The following is a 19,440-nucleotide window of genomic DNA, read 5'->3' on the forward strand; positions in this document are numbered from 1 at the left end:
CAGCAAATTCACAAACTAACATACAGTATATACATTACAAAACTGCTGGGTTGAATTTTATTACAGTAAAGAGACAACTGCCAATATATCAGTATCTAAATGGTTTCGGATTGTAATGATCAAGAATTGGAATGAACTGAATTACAAAAACCTTATGCTGCCTATTTCTAACATCCAATGGAAAACAATTTTGGAGATAAGAATAAAGCAGGGAATTAATAAATTGTGATGGAACAGCAACACATCCAAGTATTGTTGTAGAACAATATTCTAAATATGAATAAAGGTGATTATTTGCAATTTAATACTTGTGAGAAAACATTCCTCCTTGATTAAGGTGATTCTGATTAGGTGTTCATACCTGTCAACAGGTGGGTAGGCGTGGCTGGAGCAGCTGAGGTTTACATATGAACCTTCTCTGATGTCACCTGGAACACTTGCCAACACACGTGTATTTTTTGGAGAGTCTAAAGAAACACAGCCTCTTTAAATATGTTGAAATACCAGGGTTTTTTTTTTTTGCAGATGTACACTCTGCATGTTTGACCTCATGCTAACAGCTATTCAACAAAGCATCTAAACCAGCACATAATACTTTTAGAAACAGTGAGCACCATCAAACATGTCTCAATCAGCCAAAAATACATTTGTGTCACTTCCTGCTCTGATAGGCCGTCATGCTTCCATCTCGAGGTCGGGAAAGACTTGTTGCCTAATCATTGTGACCTACAGTAACCTCTAAACAATTTTCACAGCAGGACCAAATATAGAAATGTACACTCACAGGTTGCTTCCTGAGATGCGTTCTGATCATACTGACTTGGATTCCGTGTTGCTTTGGAACGGTCGGAATTATTTGTACATAGCATTGATTCACCAAGTTGTTGGAAACATTGAGAGATTACTGTCCATGTTGAAATGACAGCTTCATGCTGTTGCCACACCACTACCCCACCACCAGCCAGAAACATTGATACAAGACTGGATGAACCTTGGCATCCCAATTCTTTTCAGAGAATTCTCACAGTCTGGGTCATGGATCAAGACTAGCATCCATGCTTGCTCGTATTTGTGGTGAAAGTGTCCTTCTTTTTTTTTTTTTTTTGAAAGATTCACTTCCCAGAGAACGTGCAGTGATATTCTTGTCTCTTGGAAGTCCCTTTTGAGATGGCAAGATGCTTTGGAAAAGCTTTTGGAGTTATGAAGTTGATGGACAAGTGTTTCGCGAAGCTGATGCCTTTGCAGTCTTCAGGGTGGTAGTGTTTCTGGTCTTACTGTATGGCCGTGAGTATGGTGGCCTAAGGAGACAACTGGATGTCTTTGGCTCTAGGGGTTTCTGGAGGATCCTTGGGTACCACTGAAATGACTATGACAAATAAATGGTTACAGGAGACTCAAATGAGGGGTGCTACTTGCATTGAGAGGGAATGCCACCGACACCATGATGGACAAGTGGTTGATTCTCTAAGTTTGAGTCAGCAAGCGGATGCCTCGATGCAGAACACCCCAGCAATGGAAAAATGTGGATGCCCACCCACCACGTGGCTGTGATTATATAGGTGGCTACTTATGAGGTGTGGGGGTGGACCTGTTGCCTGCCTGGGTGACTGCCCATCAGGATCCAGTGCAGGTCCTTACTATGGTAAATGTGGTGACTACTCCCAGAACTGACCTGATCTGGCCTTTCTTCATACCTTGGTTGCAATTAATGACTGAATTATTGGTGCCTTTCTATTAGCAAAAACCAACCTCACCAGTCTTCTGACCTCTGCCATTCAAAAGTCATTCATACCCAGAGAACCACGGCTTTCTGGATATTTCTTCTTTTTGAAACCATTCTCTGAAGCCCTGTGTGTGAACATCCTAGTAGATCAGCAGCTTCGGAAACAATCAAACTGCCCATCTAGCAGTAACAATCTTGCCAGTCCCAGAGGCACTTTCATAATTTTTCTAATTCATTCTGATGTTTGATTTGAATTTCAGCAGATCCTCCTCACCATGTCTACATGATTAAATGCATTGAGTTCATGTCATATGATTGGATGATTAGATATTTGCGTTAACTATCAGGGGTCCAGAAACATAAAAAAAAAAAACATTGCCAGTGAGTCCGTGGACCCAAGAGGGTTAATGAGTAGTTAAAAAGACATATATCCAGTGAAGTGGCCGGTGAGTGTATCTCTAAACGGTTCCCTTTGGTTTAGGAACTCTTGGAGTCCACAATATCTGTCCTCTCTTGTATATATTAGAAAATTTGACAAGATGCTGCACTATTTTGTAGATTAAGATTGTAATGAAGAAAGGGAGGAATATTTTCTAACAACCCACTTGGTTGAATCATTGACACATTTTAGGTTTCGTACCGAGAATTAAAGGAGACCAACACCGTGACACTGGAAACTTACAAGTCACATTGAGTAGAAGTGGTTCCGAGTGGTCCGTCCCCAGTGAATTCCGCGCTACACAATAGTACTGTGCTCTGTCTGTGTATTTGATGTGGGACAGGTGGAGCTGAGGTCTAAAGCTGTCCGGGATACTGCCACTCTCCATATCTGGAAAGCAGACAAAGTGCATACACAGAAAACACAGAGTCCAAAAAGAGGCAGTTGTGTTGTAAAATGCTCCTCCAAGAAGCTGATGGTCATTCTGCCCACAAAGGGAGGTTTCCTCTTTCATGACGTGTACCTACCTTGGTGGCCACTTTGGAAAAGGTAGAAACTGATACATGATACACGTAAAGTAACTTCAACTGCACCTGCTCCCAATTTCTATCATGCATGTGATGACAAGATCCATGTAACAAGGTTAGAGAAGTCCAGTAGGTGGCAAGCCAGCTGTAAGTTCAACTACACCTGCTCCTAATTTCCATCATCCATCCAGCAGGGTTTCTTTTGGTATCGGTTTTGAGTTTCCACAAAGTAATGATGGTGAGGTGTTTTGTTATCAAGAATATGTCCTCACTGACAAACTGACGTAAGCACGGTGGTATGTGGAACATGAGAACAACTGTTATCACTCAGTTCAATTAAATGAATATACAGAACCAAATCACAACATAAGTCACCCCAATACGCTTTTACAAGAGTAAGGTCTCACTTTACCCACCCCCTTAACAAGCACATTGGCAAGTGTTAAGAGAAAAACTCCCCCAAGGGGTTATTTTTTTTATTACAGGAAGAAACCTCAAGCAGACCAGCCTCAATAGGGTGACCATCCGCTGTGAATACTATCAGAAGTAAAAAAATATATAAGCAAAGCACAACAAAGAAATGTCAAACATGCAAGTCAAAAATGTTGCCACAAAGCAACGATATACATAGTCAAGTAGTAATAACCACTGTGGGCTAAAAAAAAAACCCCCAGGTTTTTCATCATTTGCAAGTCCTTTTTGAGAAGAACGCTAATTTTTTTTTTTTTTTTTGGGGGGGGGGGGGGGTGCAGTATACAGACCTTTTCTTAAACCAGTGGGTTGAAGTGTCTCGACTGTCCATTTTTTTATTATCATCAACTGCGTCTCTGTACCTCAGTGAATTTGGTTTTGGTATAATCTACATGCATATGGTACATTTTTTTTCTCTACTGTACCTTTAAACCATGCAAAGCTCTCTGCAGGTGGAGCTGCATCAGTACTGCAGGTCAGAGTGACCGAGCCCCCCTCTGACACCTCCCCTGTTGAAGATGCTGCTATGGAGGTGGAGCGAGGACCATCTGGGGAAAGAGGTGGGATAGGAACGACATAAGGACAAATGAGAAGGACAGTGTCCAAATACCACTTTTCCAAGTCCAATGTTCATGTTGTGGTTGATGTTACTTTATTTGTACTATTTGGTAAATTTGGTTTGCAGGAAATACGCTCCAGTGTCCATTTAGTGCACAGGAATAAATTTGAAGGGAAAAAAGAAAAAATCTACACCATGTAACTCCAAGTTCTATATATTCTTTTGTTATTTCTTTCAGAAAATGACATTTCAACTTTGATAATATTTGAATTTCACATTGTAATTTCTCCTGGCTCTTTATGTAATTTACTGCCCCTTACCAAGAACCAAACCACTGTATTCCTCATTCTGGATTTATTAAAGGTCACAATGAAAACCAGACCCTCACAGATAGTGTCCATCTTGTGAAAGGCTCAGAAAATGGGTCATACAACACTTTTTATACAACCCCTGGCAAAAATTATGGAATCACCGGCCTCGGACGATGTTCATTCAGTTGTTTAATTTTGTAGAAAAAAAGCAGATCACAGACATGACACAAGACTAAAGTCATTTCAAATGGCAACTTTCTGGCTTTAAGAAACAATATAAGAAATCAAGAAAAAAAATTGCGGTTACTTTTTTAGACCAAGCAGAGGGAAAAAAATACGGAATCACTCAATTCTGAGGAATAAATTATGGAATCATGAAAAACAAAAGAACGCTCCAACACATCACTAGTATTTTGTTGCACCACCTCTGGCTTTTATAACAGCTTGCAATCTCTGAGGCATGGACTTAATGAGTGACAAACAGTACTCTTCATCAATCTGGCTCCAACTTTCTCTGATTGCTGTTGCCAGATCAGCTTTGCAGGTTGGAGCCTTGTCATGGACCATTTTCTTCAACTTCCACCAAAGATTTTTAATTGGATTAAGATCCGGACTATTTGCAGGCCATGACATTGACCCTATGTGTCTTTTTGCAAGGAATGTTTTCACAGTTTTTGCTCTATGGCAAGATGCATTATCATCTTGAAAAATGATTTCATCATCCCCAAACATCCTTTCAGTTGATGGGATAAGAAAAGTGTCCAAAATATCAACGTAAACTTGTGCATTTATTGATGATGTAATGACAGCCATCTCCCCAGTGCCTTTACCTGACATGCAGCCCCATATCATCAATGACTGTGGAAATGTACATGTTCTCTTCAGGCAGTCATCTTTACAATTCTCATTGGAACGGCACCAAGCAAAAGTTCCAGCATCATCACCTTGCCCAATGCAGATTTGAGATTCATCACTGAATATGACTTTCATCCAGTCATCCACAGTCCACGACTGCTTTTCCTTAGCCCATTGTAACCTTGTTTCATTTTGTTTAGGTGTTAATGATGGCTTTCGTTTAGCTTTTCTGTATGTAAATCCCATTTCCTTTAGGCGGTTTCTTACAGTTTGGTCACAGACGTTGACTCCAGTTTCCTCCCATTCGTTCCTCATTTGTTCTGTTGTGCATTTTCGATTTTTGAGACATATTGCTTTACGTTTTCTGTCTTGACGCTTTGATGTCTTCCTTGGTCTACCAGTATGTTTGCCTTTAACAAACTTCCCATGTTGTTTGTATTTGGTCCAGAGTTTAGACACAGCTGATTGTGAACAACCAACATCTTTTGCAACATTGCTTGATGATTTACCCTCTTTTAAGAGTTTGATAATCCTCTCCTTTGTTTTAATTGATATCTCTCGTGTTGGAGCCATGATTCATGTCAGTCCACTTGGTGCAACAGCTCTCCAAGGTGTGATCACTCCTTTTTAGATGCAGACTAATGAGCAGATCTGATTTGATGCCGGTGTTAGTTTTGGGGATGAAAATTTACAGGGTGATTCCATAATGTTTTCCTCAGAATTGAGTGATTCCATATTTTGTTCCCTCTGCTTGGTCTAAAAAAGTAACCGTTACTGACTGCCACAATTTTTTTTCTTGATTTCTTATAGTGTTTCTTAAAGCCAGAAAGTTTCCATTTGAAATGACTTTAGTTTTGTGTCATGTCGGTGATCTGCTTTTTTTTCTACAAAATTAAACAACTGAATGAACATCCTCCGAGGCCGGTGATTCCATAATTTTTGCCAGGGGTTGTACAATGTGGGCATTTACAATGGGTGTAGTTTAGTCTCACATTTCTAATGTTACTGGCTCTCACTAACAGGGGGCGATCTCCTTGTATCTGACACTTGCACATGCCTGTTGAAAGTGAAACTTAACTCTTATGTTTAAACTTTAAACCAGGTCTCAAAAACTTTCAAACGGATAACACAGACAAACACTTAACTAACGTAAAATAAAGTCTTAGCACAGATATTATTTAACAACTTACTACACAGATTCATAGCTCATCTTGATACTGCTGACTTTTGACACAATAAAAGTGAACACGTTTTTATATTAACACATTAACTATTATTAATACAACATTAAAAAATGTATTCCCCATTGCATAATTAGGGGTGTGGTTTCTTTGAGTGACAGTTGCTGAGTCCAGCGCGTCCCCCTCACATAGTGTCTGTAGATCTATGTCTGTCGTGTTGAGCATTTTATTATATTAAAACATGCAGAATAATCTGGCTTGTTGTGTGGTGAAATATTCTAAAGACGTCCCTGGTGCACAGTGAAATTTTTGTCTTATTTAACATTGTATGCTAATGGTGTTAGCACTTTTAGCAGCTATTGGTAGCTTAATCTGTTAGGTCCTGATAGTGCACGATTATTGAGAAAATAAGCCACTTGTAACTTTTAATGGCCCACACCAAAGCAAAATGTTATGAGAACCACTGCCCAGTCCCCAAAAATCTGATTTAATAAACACCTGAATTGAGGTTAGCCTGTTAGCGTCACCGGTTCGAACTCAAAGGCGGGTATGTTCAGGCTTCTTTCTTCACAAACTGAGTCACCCACGCACCACTAATTTATCCATTTACAGTTTCGATGTGATGTAGGTAGAATAAGCGCTGCCAACGCCGTCAACGTGGTGACGTCCAGATATGGGCTTCATATCAGCTCTTCCAGGTCAATATAGAAAACCTACAGGTGACATCACGCAGGGTTGACAGCAGCTTGTGATAGCGAGAAAATTACATGCACATGACAAAGCTGCTAGTAATCTAGTTGCTTGAACATCTTACCGTTCAATGAAAACCTGATTAAAAGTTAACATGTGAGCCACACATCATTTCTGATGACAAAGGATACTACAACTCTAAAGTGCTGAGTCATTGGCCTAATCTCACCCTAGGGCCACCAATTTCACACTTTTATTTATTTTTTCTTGGATTTTTTTTTAAAGACATACAAATGTATAAAATAAACCTACACACAGAAAAGTGATAGCATTGCACAGATGAATATTAAGTTTGTTAGAGCATATACAGTCCTGCCTTGCCTCAGCTTCAAAAACATATTTGTGTAGGATTGTTAGCAGCATTTATTAGCAGAAATGGAACATCGCATTCATAGCCATCTGTGCATTTGTGTATAATTTCCTGCAACAAAGAATCAGTGTTTGTTCATAAGATTAGAATTAATGAGCCCTTCATTTTTACATGGGGGCGGATCTCCTCATGGAGGCCGCCATGCTGCAGCGCCATTTTGATATAGTAGCCCAAAGGGACATGCTAATGTTGTGTTGTGCGTTTTGCATCACAGCTGGAAGACTGAAGAAAAAAGAAGAGCAATCAACACTTACTTCCTATAAAGGCTCCCTGACACGAGCATGCCTTTGACGACTTACACACTAGCACGACCTGTGTCATGCTGGAGAGTAAACTCGTCTTTAACGGGTGTAGACAGGATGTGGGCGCTGGCGCGTACTATTGCACACAGAGAGTTTTGAAATGTTCAAAAAATCTTTCACGCGTAAATGTCATGCTACGTGACGTGATCTAATCACAAACATGATGTGCATCTCGTCAAGTGGAGTAAAGAAGAAGTGAACAGAGCGAGTGGTGATGTCAGCGGATCGCATCAGAGCGCAGCTTGTCTGAACGATTATAACAAGAAGTTAAATCTGTTCTAAACATGCTTTTACAACTGCACACAAGAAGGAAAGAACACGCAACTGTTTTACCAAGCCATGACAATGTAAACATGACAAATAATTACCTTTTTAGATGGCTCCAAATGCTTTCTGCAGCTTGTTAGGCACGCGTGCGAACGGCTGAAGCTGGAGCGGCCCTCTGTGATTCAGGAAGTGATTACAGCCGTTTTCAATGGTCAATTTGCAGAGAAAATGGTTAAGCCGACACAAAATAATTATTTTATATACACAGCGTCCAGCACAGAGCGCGTGGCAGCCAGTAAAACAAAGAACAGCTTCCAGCTCGAAACACGGCGGGTGGGATCATCACGACGACGTGCGTGCTACTGCGTGAATCAAAGACACGTTCAAGTCAGGGGGCCTTAACCGGTCTACTGGTTGCTAATCCTGGCTAACCAAATTTTTTGTGAAATGAAGGAGCATACTGATTGCTTATCATAAGAAAAGGCAAGGAAGTATAACTTCCTGTCCCCAAAAAACAAAACATTAAGAGATCACCCCCCCCACCCGCCACCTTCACATTAACAGCGATGCATAATGCAGTCTGCAACCTCACCACTAGATGACACTAAATCCCACACACTGCCGCTTTATGATATAAATATCAGAAAATATGACTTTTTTGTTGTACTGATTGACTGATGGTTACTTACATCCCAGTACCAGAGAAAGGGGCGGAGACAGCACGTTTTGTGGAGGGATTGGTCGACAGTTGTAGACTCCAGCATGTTGTTGATCAAAGCGATTAATAATCATCCACTTCTCATAGGAACCAAGGTTTTGCCCGTTCCTGAGGGCGGACCATAAATATCATATGCATCAGTCGTTGATTTGCAGTGACCTCTCTGATCCCAGCGGAGTCTGCATGGTGTTTAAAGTGTGCAAGTACGCTGCGTGTGTGCTCATAAACACCTGTACAATGACAGGCTCCTTCCTGCGGCGGCACAGCCTCGAGCCTGGCAACCTACAAACACCGCCTCTCCAGAGCCAAACATGTTCGCTGGCCTGGCTGGATGCACTTGAACCTGGAGGTCTGAAATGCACACAGACAGAGACCATTTTAGTGTCATTTCAACAAAATGAATCTGAGCCTCTCTGACCCTGAACCTACCCGTTACATCCAGAGTGACGGTGTCAGGAGACGTCCACCTCCCCATCGGTTGGTCCGTTTCAAATCTGAAGTGGTACTGACCTTCATCGCTCATCTTAACCCCCCGGATCTGCACTGAACAGCTGGAATAGCTGCCGCCAATGTAGCTGGAATGCAAGATGGACATGATGATTACCATTTTATATTATTATGATAAATAATAATAATTTGTACATCACCTTCAAATCAAACATACAGACTTCTTCACAAAATAAAACAAAATACAAAGACAAAAATCAACCATATAAAATAGGGATAAAAATAAAATAAAACATTTGAAAATTACATAAAAACTACAAGGCACTAAGCTAAGGCCACATATTCCTCACTGCCAAAATACCCACTTTCATTTGCATTAAGCATCAAGCCTGGTTTCCTAAGAATGTATCTACACTGAAAAAAGAATCAACTTAAAAAGTTGGTTCAATTGGTAACATCTAAATGAATTAAGTTGTTTGAACTAAGGTTTGTAAGTTAGAGTTGATCTAACTTATTAACTTAAGTTCAAACAACTTAATTCATTTAGATGTTACCAATTGAAACAATTCATTTAAGTTGGTGCCACTATTCTCTTTGTTCAATGTATGTGCTCATACAATTTCATCACGATTCGTTCATAAATTTATTGAGTTCAGTGCTGTTATATCTGCTTTGCTTATACACTCAACAAAAATATAAACGCAACACTTTTGGTTTTGCTCCCATTTTGTATGAGATGAACTCAAAGATCTAAAACTTTTTCCACATACACAATATCACCATTTCCCTCAAATATTGTTCACAAACCAGTCTAAATCTGTGATAGTGAGCACTTCTCCTTTGCTGAGATAATCCATCCCACCTCACAGGTGTGCCATATCAAGATGCTGATTAGACACCATGATTAGTGCACAGGTGTGCCTTAGACTGTCCACAATAAAAGGCCACTCTGAAAGGTGCAGTTTTGTTTTATTGGGGGGGGGGGGGGGGGGGGAATACCAGTCAGTATCTGGTGTGACCACCATCTGCCTCATGCAGTGCAACAAATCTCTTTCGCATAGAGTTGATCAGGTTGTCAATTGTGGCCTGTGGAATGTTGGTCCACTCCTCTTCAATGGCTGTGCGAAGTTGCTGGATATTGGCAGGAACTGGTACACGCTGTCGTATACGCCGGTCCAGAGCATCCCAAACATGCTCAATGGGTGACATGTCCGGTGAGTATGCCGGCCATGCAAGAACTGGGACATTTTCAGCTTCCAAGAATTGTGTACAGATCCTTGCAACATGGGGCCGTGCACTATCCCGCTGCAACATGAGGTGATGTTCTTGGATGTATGGCACAACAATGGGCCTCAGGATCTCGTCACGGTATCTCTGCATTCAAATTGCCATCAATAAAATGCACCTGTGTTCTTCGTCCATAACAGATGCCTGCCCATACCATAATCCCACCGCCACCATGGGCCACTCGATCCACAACACTGACATCAGAAAACCGCTCACCCACACGATGCCACACACGCTGTCTGCCATCTGCTCTGGACAGTGTGAACCGGGATTCATCCGTGAAGAGAACACCTCTCCAACGTGCCAAACGCCAGCGAATGTGAGCATTTGCCCACTCACGTCGGTTACGACAACAAACTGGAGTCAGGTCGAGACCCCGATGAGGACGACGAGCATGCAGATGAGCTTCCCTGAGACAGTTTCTGACAGTTTGTGCAGAAATTCTTTGGTTATGCAAACCGATTGTTTCAGCAGCTGTCCGAGTGGCTGGTCTCAGACGATCTTGGAGGTGAACATGCTGGATGTGGAGGTCCTGGGCTGGTGTGGTTACACGTGGTCTGCGGTTGTGAGGCTGGTTGGATGTACTGCCAAATTCTCTGAAACGCCTTTGGAGACAGCTTATGGTAGAGAAATGAACATTCAATACACGAGCAACAGCTCTGGTTGACATTCCTGCTGTCAGCATGCCAATTGCACGCTCCCTCAAATCTTGCGACATCTGTGGCATTGTGCTGTGTGATAAAACTGCACCTTTCAGAGTGGCCTTTTATTGTGGGCAGTCTAAGGCACACCTGTGCACTAATCATGGTGTTTAATCAGCATCTTGATATGGCACACCTGTGAGGTGGGATGGATTATCTCAGCAAAGGAGAAGTGCTCACTATCACAGATTTAGACTGGTTTGTGAACAATATTTGAGGGAAATGGTGATATTGTGTATGTGGAAAAAGTTTTAGATCTTTGAGTTCATCTCATACAAAATGGGAGCAAAACCAAAAGTGTTGCGTTTATATTTTTGTTGAGTGTATATAACATACTTCTGGATCCTGGATTAAAAATATGTTCCAGATCGACTCAAAAATTCCATAAATTAATTTGTAGGACATTATTAATCTGCTCATAAAATGTTAGTGAAGTTCATTATTAATTATTTTTTGACTTAAATGCTCTTGAATGTTTAAAAACTTTAATATTTTTTCAGTCTAATTCAAAATCAAATATAGTCATTTTCTAGGACATTATCAAATTTCATCGTCTCACAACATTTTGAAATAAATGTTGATATCTGCCAAATATTCTTCTGGATCTCAGTTCCAGAATCTATTCCAGATGACCTCATAAATTGAATCACATATTTCCAGGAACATGATTTATATGCTCACCGTCAACTTATTTTGGTGAGGAATTCCACAACATCAAGGCACAAACAGAAAAAAACTTATGGCACAATATTTTTTCGTAACCTTTGGGACACACAGCCAGTCCTGTCACCTATGACCGCAGGGCACGAGCGGGCACTTAGGGCCAAGCCAACTCAGCCATATAAGATGGCAAATAACCATTCAGGATCTTCTAAGTCAAAAACAGCACTTTAAAATTCATCCTCATTTTGGGGTGACGTGATCAAATCTCACACTCTTATATGGCAAAGCAGACATTAAAAATGACAATAATCAGTTCCAGAAGATACAAAATCTCACAGCTGAATATGAAGTCATTTTTATAAAATTACTTAAGGAAATTTTGCAAACTCAGTAACTGCATTAATTCTGTGTGTGTTTTTTTGCCTACCGTGTGCGCCCGCGGTACGACAGACTGATCTGGTTTGGGTCAGTGTGGTAGGTAAACTCCCTACGGCTCTCTGGAGACACACGGAACCACATGACCCGCTTAACAGTGTGACCTGGGAAGTTAGAAGAAGGAGGAGGAGGATTGCATGTCCACAGCAAATTTACTACTACCAGATGCTTAAAACGCTTTACAATATGAAAATATCACAACATAACATGTTCATTTATAATGTACTAAAACAAAGAGAAGTGCAACAAAATTATCAGAACATTTTTTTTTTTTTTTTTGAAAATGGCAGAGAGGAAAAGAAGCAAAAATGAACCGGAATTCATTTTTTTATTGGAGCTCATTTTATAATATGATCATTCGTGTACATGCATCTTGGAAAAATAAATAAATAAATAAAAGCCAATCGGATTTCCAATCTGCAATCCCCTTTAAAAGCTGGAATGAGTTGGAACCTGGTGGTATTTTGGAATTTTCTGCAGTTTTAACAGGTCTGTGTACAGTGCGTCACAGCATGCAAGTGGATTGCCACCAGATACCAAAGCTCCCTGAGGTGAAGCAGTGAGGTGAGACTTTTTTATTTTTATTTAATTTTCCATTAGGGATTACGCTTCTTTTAGTTGCTGTTTTCAATTCATTGTCATTGTGTGCACAAACATGGTTTTTTTTTTTTTTTTTGCAAATGTACATACTGACAGCTCTATGCTTGCACCATAATACCAAGATGAATTCCCCACTTGGCAGAAAAGCAGATTCTGATTCTGCACGTATACTTGCAAGACGCATCTGAATTTTTCACCAAATAAATACTATAAATACAGTGTGCTTGAGTTTAGATGGGTTTTTTGGTGGGTCTATGGCATGACTGGTTTCTGTAGCCTCAAGATAACAATGATCCAACAATGCACCTCACCACACCTCATTTAAAGACGTCCATGGGATGTCCATGGGAGCATAAATGAATGGAAGTGTGGGCAATGAACATGAAAATGGCAATGGCATCTGTTAGAAACTGGAAGCAACACTTGGGGTGTTGCACTGTGTGCTTCTTTGCGCCACATGGAAGATGTCACATAGTTTTAGAAAGTGTAGAAAGTGGGTATTTCATGCAAAATATTATTTGAGTTTATTATCTGTAACACTGGATACAACACATTGATGTGAGCCACACAAAGCCTGTGGGAGTTGCTTGTGTATGATTTATGTATATTAAATGTCACTAAATTACCTGATGGGTAGTCATAACGACAGGGCAGCGTGACGGTTGTTCCCGCCCAAACACAGATTTCCTGCCGTGAAAATGTCACACTCCACCTACTCTGGATACCTGCATAACACATTCATCCAAAATCTTACACAATGATAACAACACGCATTGTAAGTCTGCCACCGGCAAAGTCATACGAAGTAAAAAGTACACTGCACATGCTTAAAGCTACAGTGTGTAAGAGTTAGTGCCATTTAGTGGTGAGGTTGCAGAATGTATTATGCCATCAGCGATCACGATATTGCTTTTGTTGATGCTTTAGCTACTTTGGTGTATTGTGATTCCTGCTCCCTTGACTTCTCTTATGAGTAGCAGTAAATATAATATGATCCTCCATTTCACAAAAATGACGGTTCTCTAACTTGTTAGCCTGCACTGGTTCCTCTTGTTCTTTGTTTAGTCTTTTGGCTGCAAAGAAAAATGTGAAAAATGGAGCGAGTATGTCCCTTTTGGGTTCCTGTATCAACATAATGCTGCAACATGGTTTCTGATATAACTTTCTTTTGTTTTGGCTTGTCTTAGCAATTAGCCCTCTGGAATTAATCAGTTCCTGTTAAACAAATGAAACAGAAGTGATTTTAAGATATCTTCTCATCCCTTTTTTATGAACATATATCGGGTATCTTCTTGTGAGCTGAGTGTATCTTCAAACAAATGGCACTAAATCTTACACAAATCTTTAAAGCTGTATGGCCTTTCACATTTCACAAAACTGACAAATCACAGCACATGAGACTTGGAGACCTCACCTCCTCTACTACCATCCTCAACACCGGCACCCCCCAAGGCTGTGTTCTCAGCCCACTCTTATACTCACGTTTCACAAATGACTGCTCTCCCATTCATAGCCCAAATTACATACTCATGTTTGCAGATGACAAACCGCGGTTGGGATGATAACCAACACCAACGAGGCAGCCTACAGAGAGGAGGTCCAGGCCCTCACATCCTTGTGTCACAACAATGACGTGCTCCTCAATACCAACAAGACAAAGGGGCTTTTCATTGCCTTCAAGAAACACAAGGCCACAGCACATGCCAGCCTGCTGATCAGTGGAGAAGAGGTGGAACAGGTGAGGAGTTTCAACTACCTTGGTGTTCACATCTCAGAGGACTTAACCTGGGGACTGAACACCAAGGAGCTGGTGAAGAAAGCCCAGTGGGGGCACTTCTTCCTGCGGACCCTGAGGAAAACTGGGCTCCCACAGAAACTCCTCACCAACTTGTACCACTGCACCACAGAAAGCGTTCTGAGCTATGGATGCACAGTGAGGTTCTCCAGCTGCACCTCAGAGGAGAGGAAAGATCTGCAGCAGGCCACCAAATCTGCACAAGACAGTATCGGTGTCACTCTCCCACCTCTGGACCATATCCACTCTGCCCGGCTGAGAAACAGAGCCGAAAAGATCAGGTCTGACTGCACACACCCCGGACAGTGTCTTTTTGATGCCCTCCCCTCTGGCAGGCTCAGAGTCATGAAGGAACTGAGAGAAAAATTAACAAACAGCTTCTTCCACCAGGGCTGTGAAAACTCTGCAGAAAGCCTGAGCTGGACCTTTGCACCTTCACACTGCACTTTATATTTAATAAACATTCGATTCTTTACATTCTAAATCAGATTTTATTCTTATTACTTGACTATTTGTTCTTGCTGCCGTGAAAATCAGCTGTGCTCAAAGAGAATTTGGTTGTACACTGCAAAAAAGGGTGTTTAAAAACAAGATAAAAATACCAAATCTGAGGGGAAAAAGATACTCAAGACAAGTGAAATTATCTGTTCATGCAGCAAGACAATTTCACTTGACAAGATTTCTTGAATCAAGATGGTTTGTTTATTTGTTTATTTATTTGGATCCCCATTAGCATCTGCAGTATAACTGCATCAGCTACTCTTCCTGGGGTCCATTCATGTAAATGGTTAAATGGTTAAATCTAGAAAGAAGATTAGAGTGTAAAGTTTAACTCTTAAAATAAGAAATTTACTCTTAAAACAAGGTAATTTATCGAATACTTTGAAATCTAAGTTTTGTTTTTATCTTGGTAAGAACAAAATAATTTGCATTGTAGAGCAATGTTCAGTAACAATAAAGAATCTATTTATTTGAATTAAGGAATAAAATTACAGTGGTGCCAAAGAAAATAGACCCCGACTGAAATCAGCCAGCCGATATTATCGGCCGATATAAGCCCTTTTCAAAGTACTCTCTATCGGCCGAAATTTTGCCGATAGAACGCTGATAATTTCTCATAAACAGAACAGTTACTGAAATGTTTGTCGGCAATGTAAAATGTCCTTGCACCGTTTGTCCAGTAGATGGAGCTCTGACCCCATTCAACTGAGAGCTGCTTACACCCCTGCTTAAACGTGTTCATCACCGGCCCCCGTAGTTCGCCGTCACACTTTACTGATAGGCTGACAAAAGCATATATGGGCTGGGACCAAGCTTTACTAAACTGCAAATAACTTTTTGATGATGAGATAGAAAGTTACCTTTTTTGCTGAAAAGTTAACTCCGCGGACTTTCGATCCACCGTCGGCCGTCTTGGTACTCCTCATAAAAGATGTGTGATCACATGCGCAATGTGAGTGTCCAATCTGAATTGGTTCTCCGTCACATGGTTTTCCAAAATCCATTTGTAGGACAGATTTACCTCACGTGATATGGCAAAGGTTGTTTTAGTTAGCCTGTTTGAATAGCCCCCTAACTGCTCCAATTGTATTTTTTGCATTTTTTGAACTTGAAAATTCTTCTCTGTTATAAAGTTAATCAATATGAGGACAAAGCTCATACCTTTTTTGTTAAGGGTCCAAAAAAGAACATTTTATTAATTAAAAAAAAAAAAAATATCGGCTGATTTATTGGCTATCGGCAAATCAGCCGATTTTTCGATTATCAGCATTTTTTTCATCCAAATATCGTTATCGGTATCGGCCTCAAAATCGGTCGAGCTCTAAAAGAAAATTCTTTTTATGACATACATCTTAAAAAAAAGTGTAAACATGGAGATGCTTCTTATTCTTTATCTCCATCTTTTCACAAATCTGTTTAATGGTCCAGCCACCTGAAATCTAGTATCCAAATCCTGATCATCAGGAAACCTTTGCCATCCAACACGCTTCAACATTATTCTCATTTCTGCACATTTCCACCATCACTTGTCGTTAAAAAGATTCAAAATGGGATAGGTTTTGGGAGTAGCTACTTGGAGACTAAAAGCAGCTTAAATGTAATCAGATCACGCCTAAAATCTGACCCTTCATTGTGGGTCCTCTGAGAAAAGCTGTGAAAGTGCAGTTGTGTTGAGCTGAGAGAACGACACATAAAGTGAAGCGGTGATAATGAGACTTGGTGTCGTCCTGCTAACTGCCGGCCTGCCTCTGACTACCTTGCACAAAATCCAATCAATACTTATAAATATCCTGTGAGTAAAGGCAAGGGCACCTGGCCGCCGCACAACCTTAAGTGCATAAAGGTGCTTATAAGTCAGTGCTTCACTTTTTGACTGCTGTTGTTCACCGCCAGTATAATGTGTTTCATATAGACCACAAATAGCTTCATTAATCATCATTGATCATAATTCCTAATGGTTCATTTCTCCTCTCAGTAATATCAGCAATTATTATTTTTTTCTCAATTCAGATTTTCAAATGGTGATGATAATAAAAAAAAAGAGCTATAATATCTGGTGTGGATTTGTCTTACCTGGTAAAGTTGTAAGGACAGTGCCCAAAACTAACACCCCTGCCAACATCTCCGCTGCCACGAGCTCTGAAACGTCAATCGAGAAAAGCAGAAGAGTGACTAGAAACGACATTTCTCACGACAGTCACCATGCAGCCAATAAAGCTCGAAGCTCTCACCTCTTAGAACGTCTCAGCCTGACAAATGAGGCTTGTGCGACCTGATGGAGGTGTTTGTTGTAAAGGTGATGACAGTTGCACAGTGATCAGCATCAGACAGTGACAGGAAGGATGGAGGAGGGGGATGGAAAGGGAGGAGAAAAGATGAGCATGAGTTTGAGGAAGTGGATTTTTTTTTTTTTTAGTTCGCTTTTCTTCTACCATATTTTTAAAACTACTTCTGTTTTTATTTTTGGCCACTTTTCCTTCACCCTCTGAGGTCTACGGCTATTTTCTAGAACGTTCAGTAATTTTCCTTTTAATGTACTTGTTTTTAGTATAATACCCATAAAGTTCAGTTTTCAGAATACGTCACATGTTTGTCTGTCAAAATATATTTGAAAAATTAAATGCATTGTTAGAAAATATTTCAAATCTTTATTGTAAATACACATTTATTCATGTGGAAGAACTTCTTTGGTGCTAAGAATGGGTTCACCAAAGTATTTGGATCATTAAAGTAGTCTCATATTTGAAGGGAATTGCATATCAAATGAAATAAATAAAAAATGTAATCACTCATCATTTCTGCCGAGTGTTTTTTTTTGTCTTTGTCTACAACTCCAATTCCAGTGAAGTTGGGATGTTGTATAAAATGTAAATAAAAACAGAATACAATGATCTGCAAATCCTCTTCAACCTATATGCATTTGAATACACCACAAAGACAAGATATTTAATGTTCAAACTGATAAACTTTATTGTTTTTGTGCAAATATCTGCTCATTTTGAAATGGATGCCTGTAACACGTTTCAAAAAAGCTGGGACAGTGGTATGTTTACCACTGTGTTACATCACCTTAACTTCTAACAACACTCAATAAGCATTTGGGAACTGAGGACACTAATTGTTGAAGCTTTGTAGGTGGAATTCTTTCCCATTCTTGCTTGATGTGCAACTTCAGTTGTTCAACAGTCCGGGGTCTCCGTTGTCGTATTTTGCACTTCATAATGCACCTCATGTTTTCAATGGACGACAGGTCTGGACTGCAGGCAGACCAGTCTAGTACCCGCACTCTTTTACTATGTGTTTTTTGTTGTTGTTGTTGTTGTTTTTTTGTACAGCACTTTGGAAACTATGTTTGTGAAATGTGCTATATAAATAAAGGGTATGGTATGGTATGAAGCCACGGTGTTGTAACATGCAGAATGTGGCTTGGCATTGTCTTGCTGAAATAAGCAGGGACGTCCCTGAAAAAGACGTTGCTTGGATGGCAGCATGTGTTGCTCCAAAACCTGGATGTACCTTTCAGCATTGATGGTGCCATCACAGATGTGCAAGTTGTCCATGCCACTGGCACTAACACACCCCCATACCATCACAGATGCTGGCTTTTGAACTTTGCGCTGGTAACAATCTGGATGGTGTTTTTCCTCTTTTGTCCGGAGGACACGACGTCCATGATTTTCAAAACCAATTTGAAATGTGGACTCATCAGACAACAGCACACTTTTCCACTTTGCGTCTGTCCATTTCAAATGAGCTCGGGTCCAGAGAAGGTGGCGGCATTTCTGGATGATGTTGATGTTTGGCTTTCGCTTTGCATGGTTGAGTTTTAACTTGCACTTGTAGATGTAGCGACGAACTGTGTTAACTGACAATGGTTTTCTGAAGTGTTCATGAGCCCATGCGGTAAGATCCTTTACACAATGTCAGTTTTTAATGCAGTGCCGCCTGAGGGATCAAAGGTCACGGGCATTCAATGTCAGTTTTCGGCCTTGCCGCTTACGTGTAGGAAGTCCATAATATAATCAGAAGATTCAGAGAATCTGATTATACAACCCCTGGCAAAAATTATGGAATCACCGGCCTCGGAGGATGTTCATTCAGTTGTTTAATTTTGTAGAAAAAAAGCAGATCACAGACATGACACAAAACTAAAGTCATTTCAAATGGCAACTTTCTGGCTTTAAGAAACACTATAGGAAAATCAAGAAAAAAGATTGTGGCAGTCAGTAATGGTTACTTTTTTAGACCAAGCAGAGGAAAAAATATGGAATCACTCAATTCTGAGGAAAAAATTATGGAATCACCCTGTAAATTTTCATCCCCAAAACTAACACCTGCATCATATCAGATCTGCTCGTTAGTCTGCATCTAAAAAGGAGTGAACACACCTTGGAGAGCTGTTTCACCAAGTGGACTGACATGAATCATGCCTCCAACACAAGATATGTCAATTGAGACAAAGGAGAGGATTATCAAACTCTTAAAAGAGAGTAAATCATCATGCAATGCTGCAAAAGATGTTGGTTGTTCACAGTCAG

The 19,440-nt window shown here is 40.4% G+C and overlaps 1 protein-coding gene across 1 annotated transcript in view; it reads right to left on the bottom strand.

The window, feature by feature from the left end:
• si:dkey-33i11.1 (sialoadhesin) overlaps positions 1-17,109 on the bottom strand; it is a 57,979-nt gene extending 40,870 nt beyond the window's left edge. The window contains exons 1-9 of the mRNA XM_034175317.1: positions 16,976-17,109; positions 13,233-13,331; positions 11,999-12,110; positions 8,903-9,048; positions 8,704-8,824; positions 8,445-8,581; positions 3,586-3,708; positions 2,406-2,552; positions 362-467 (exon numbers count right to left, since the gene is read on the bottom strand). Of these exons, the coding sequence (XP_034031208.1) occupies positions 362-467; positions 2,406-2,552; positions 3,586-3,708; positions 8,445-8,581; positions 8,704-8,824; positions 8,903-9,048; positions 11,999-12,110; positions 13,233-13,331; positions 16,976-17,087 (1,103 nt within the window). The 5' untranslated portion in view covers positions 17,088-17,109. The remainder of the gene's footprint in view (positions 1-361; positions 468-2,405; positions 2,553-3,585; positions 3,709-8,444; positions 8,582-8,703; positions 8,825-8,902; positions 9,049-11,998; positions 12,111-13,232; positions 13,332-16,975) is intronic.
• Positions 17,110-19,440: the final 2,331 nt, after the last annotated feature.

Source organism: Thalassophryne amazonica, chromosome 7, assembly GCF_902500255.1.
Source record: "Thalassophryne amazonica chromosome 7, fThaAma1.1, whole genome shotgun sequence".
Classification (NCBI taxonomy): Eukaryota; Metazoa; Chordata; class Actinopteri; order Batrachoidiformes; family Batrachoididae; genus Thalassophryne; species Thalassophryne amazonica.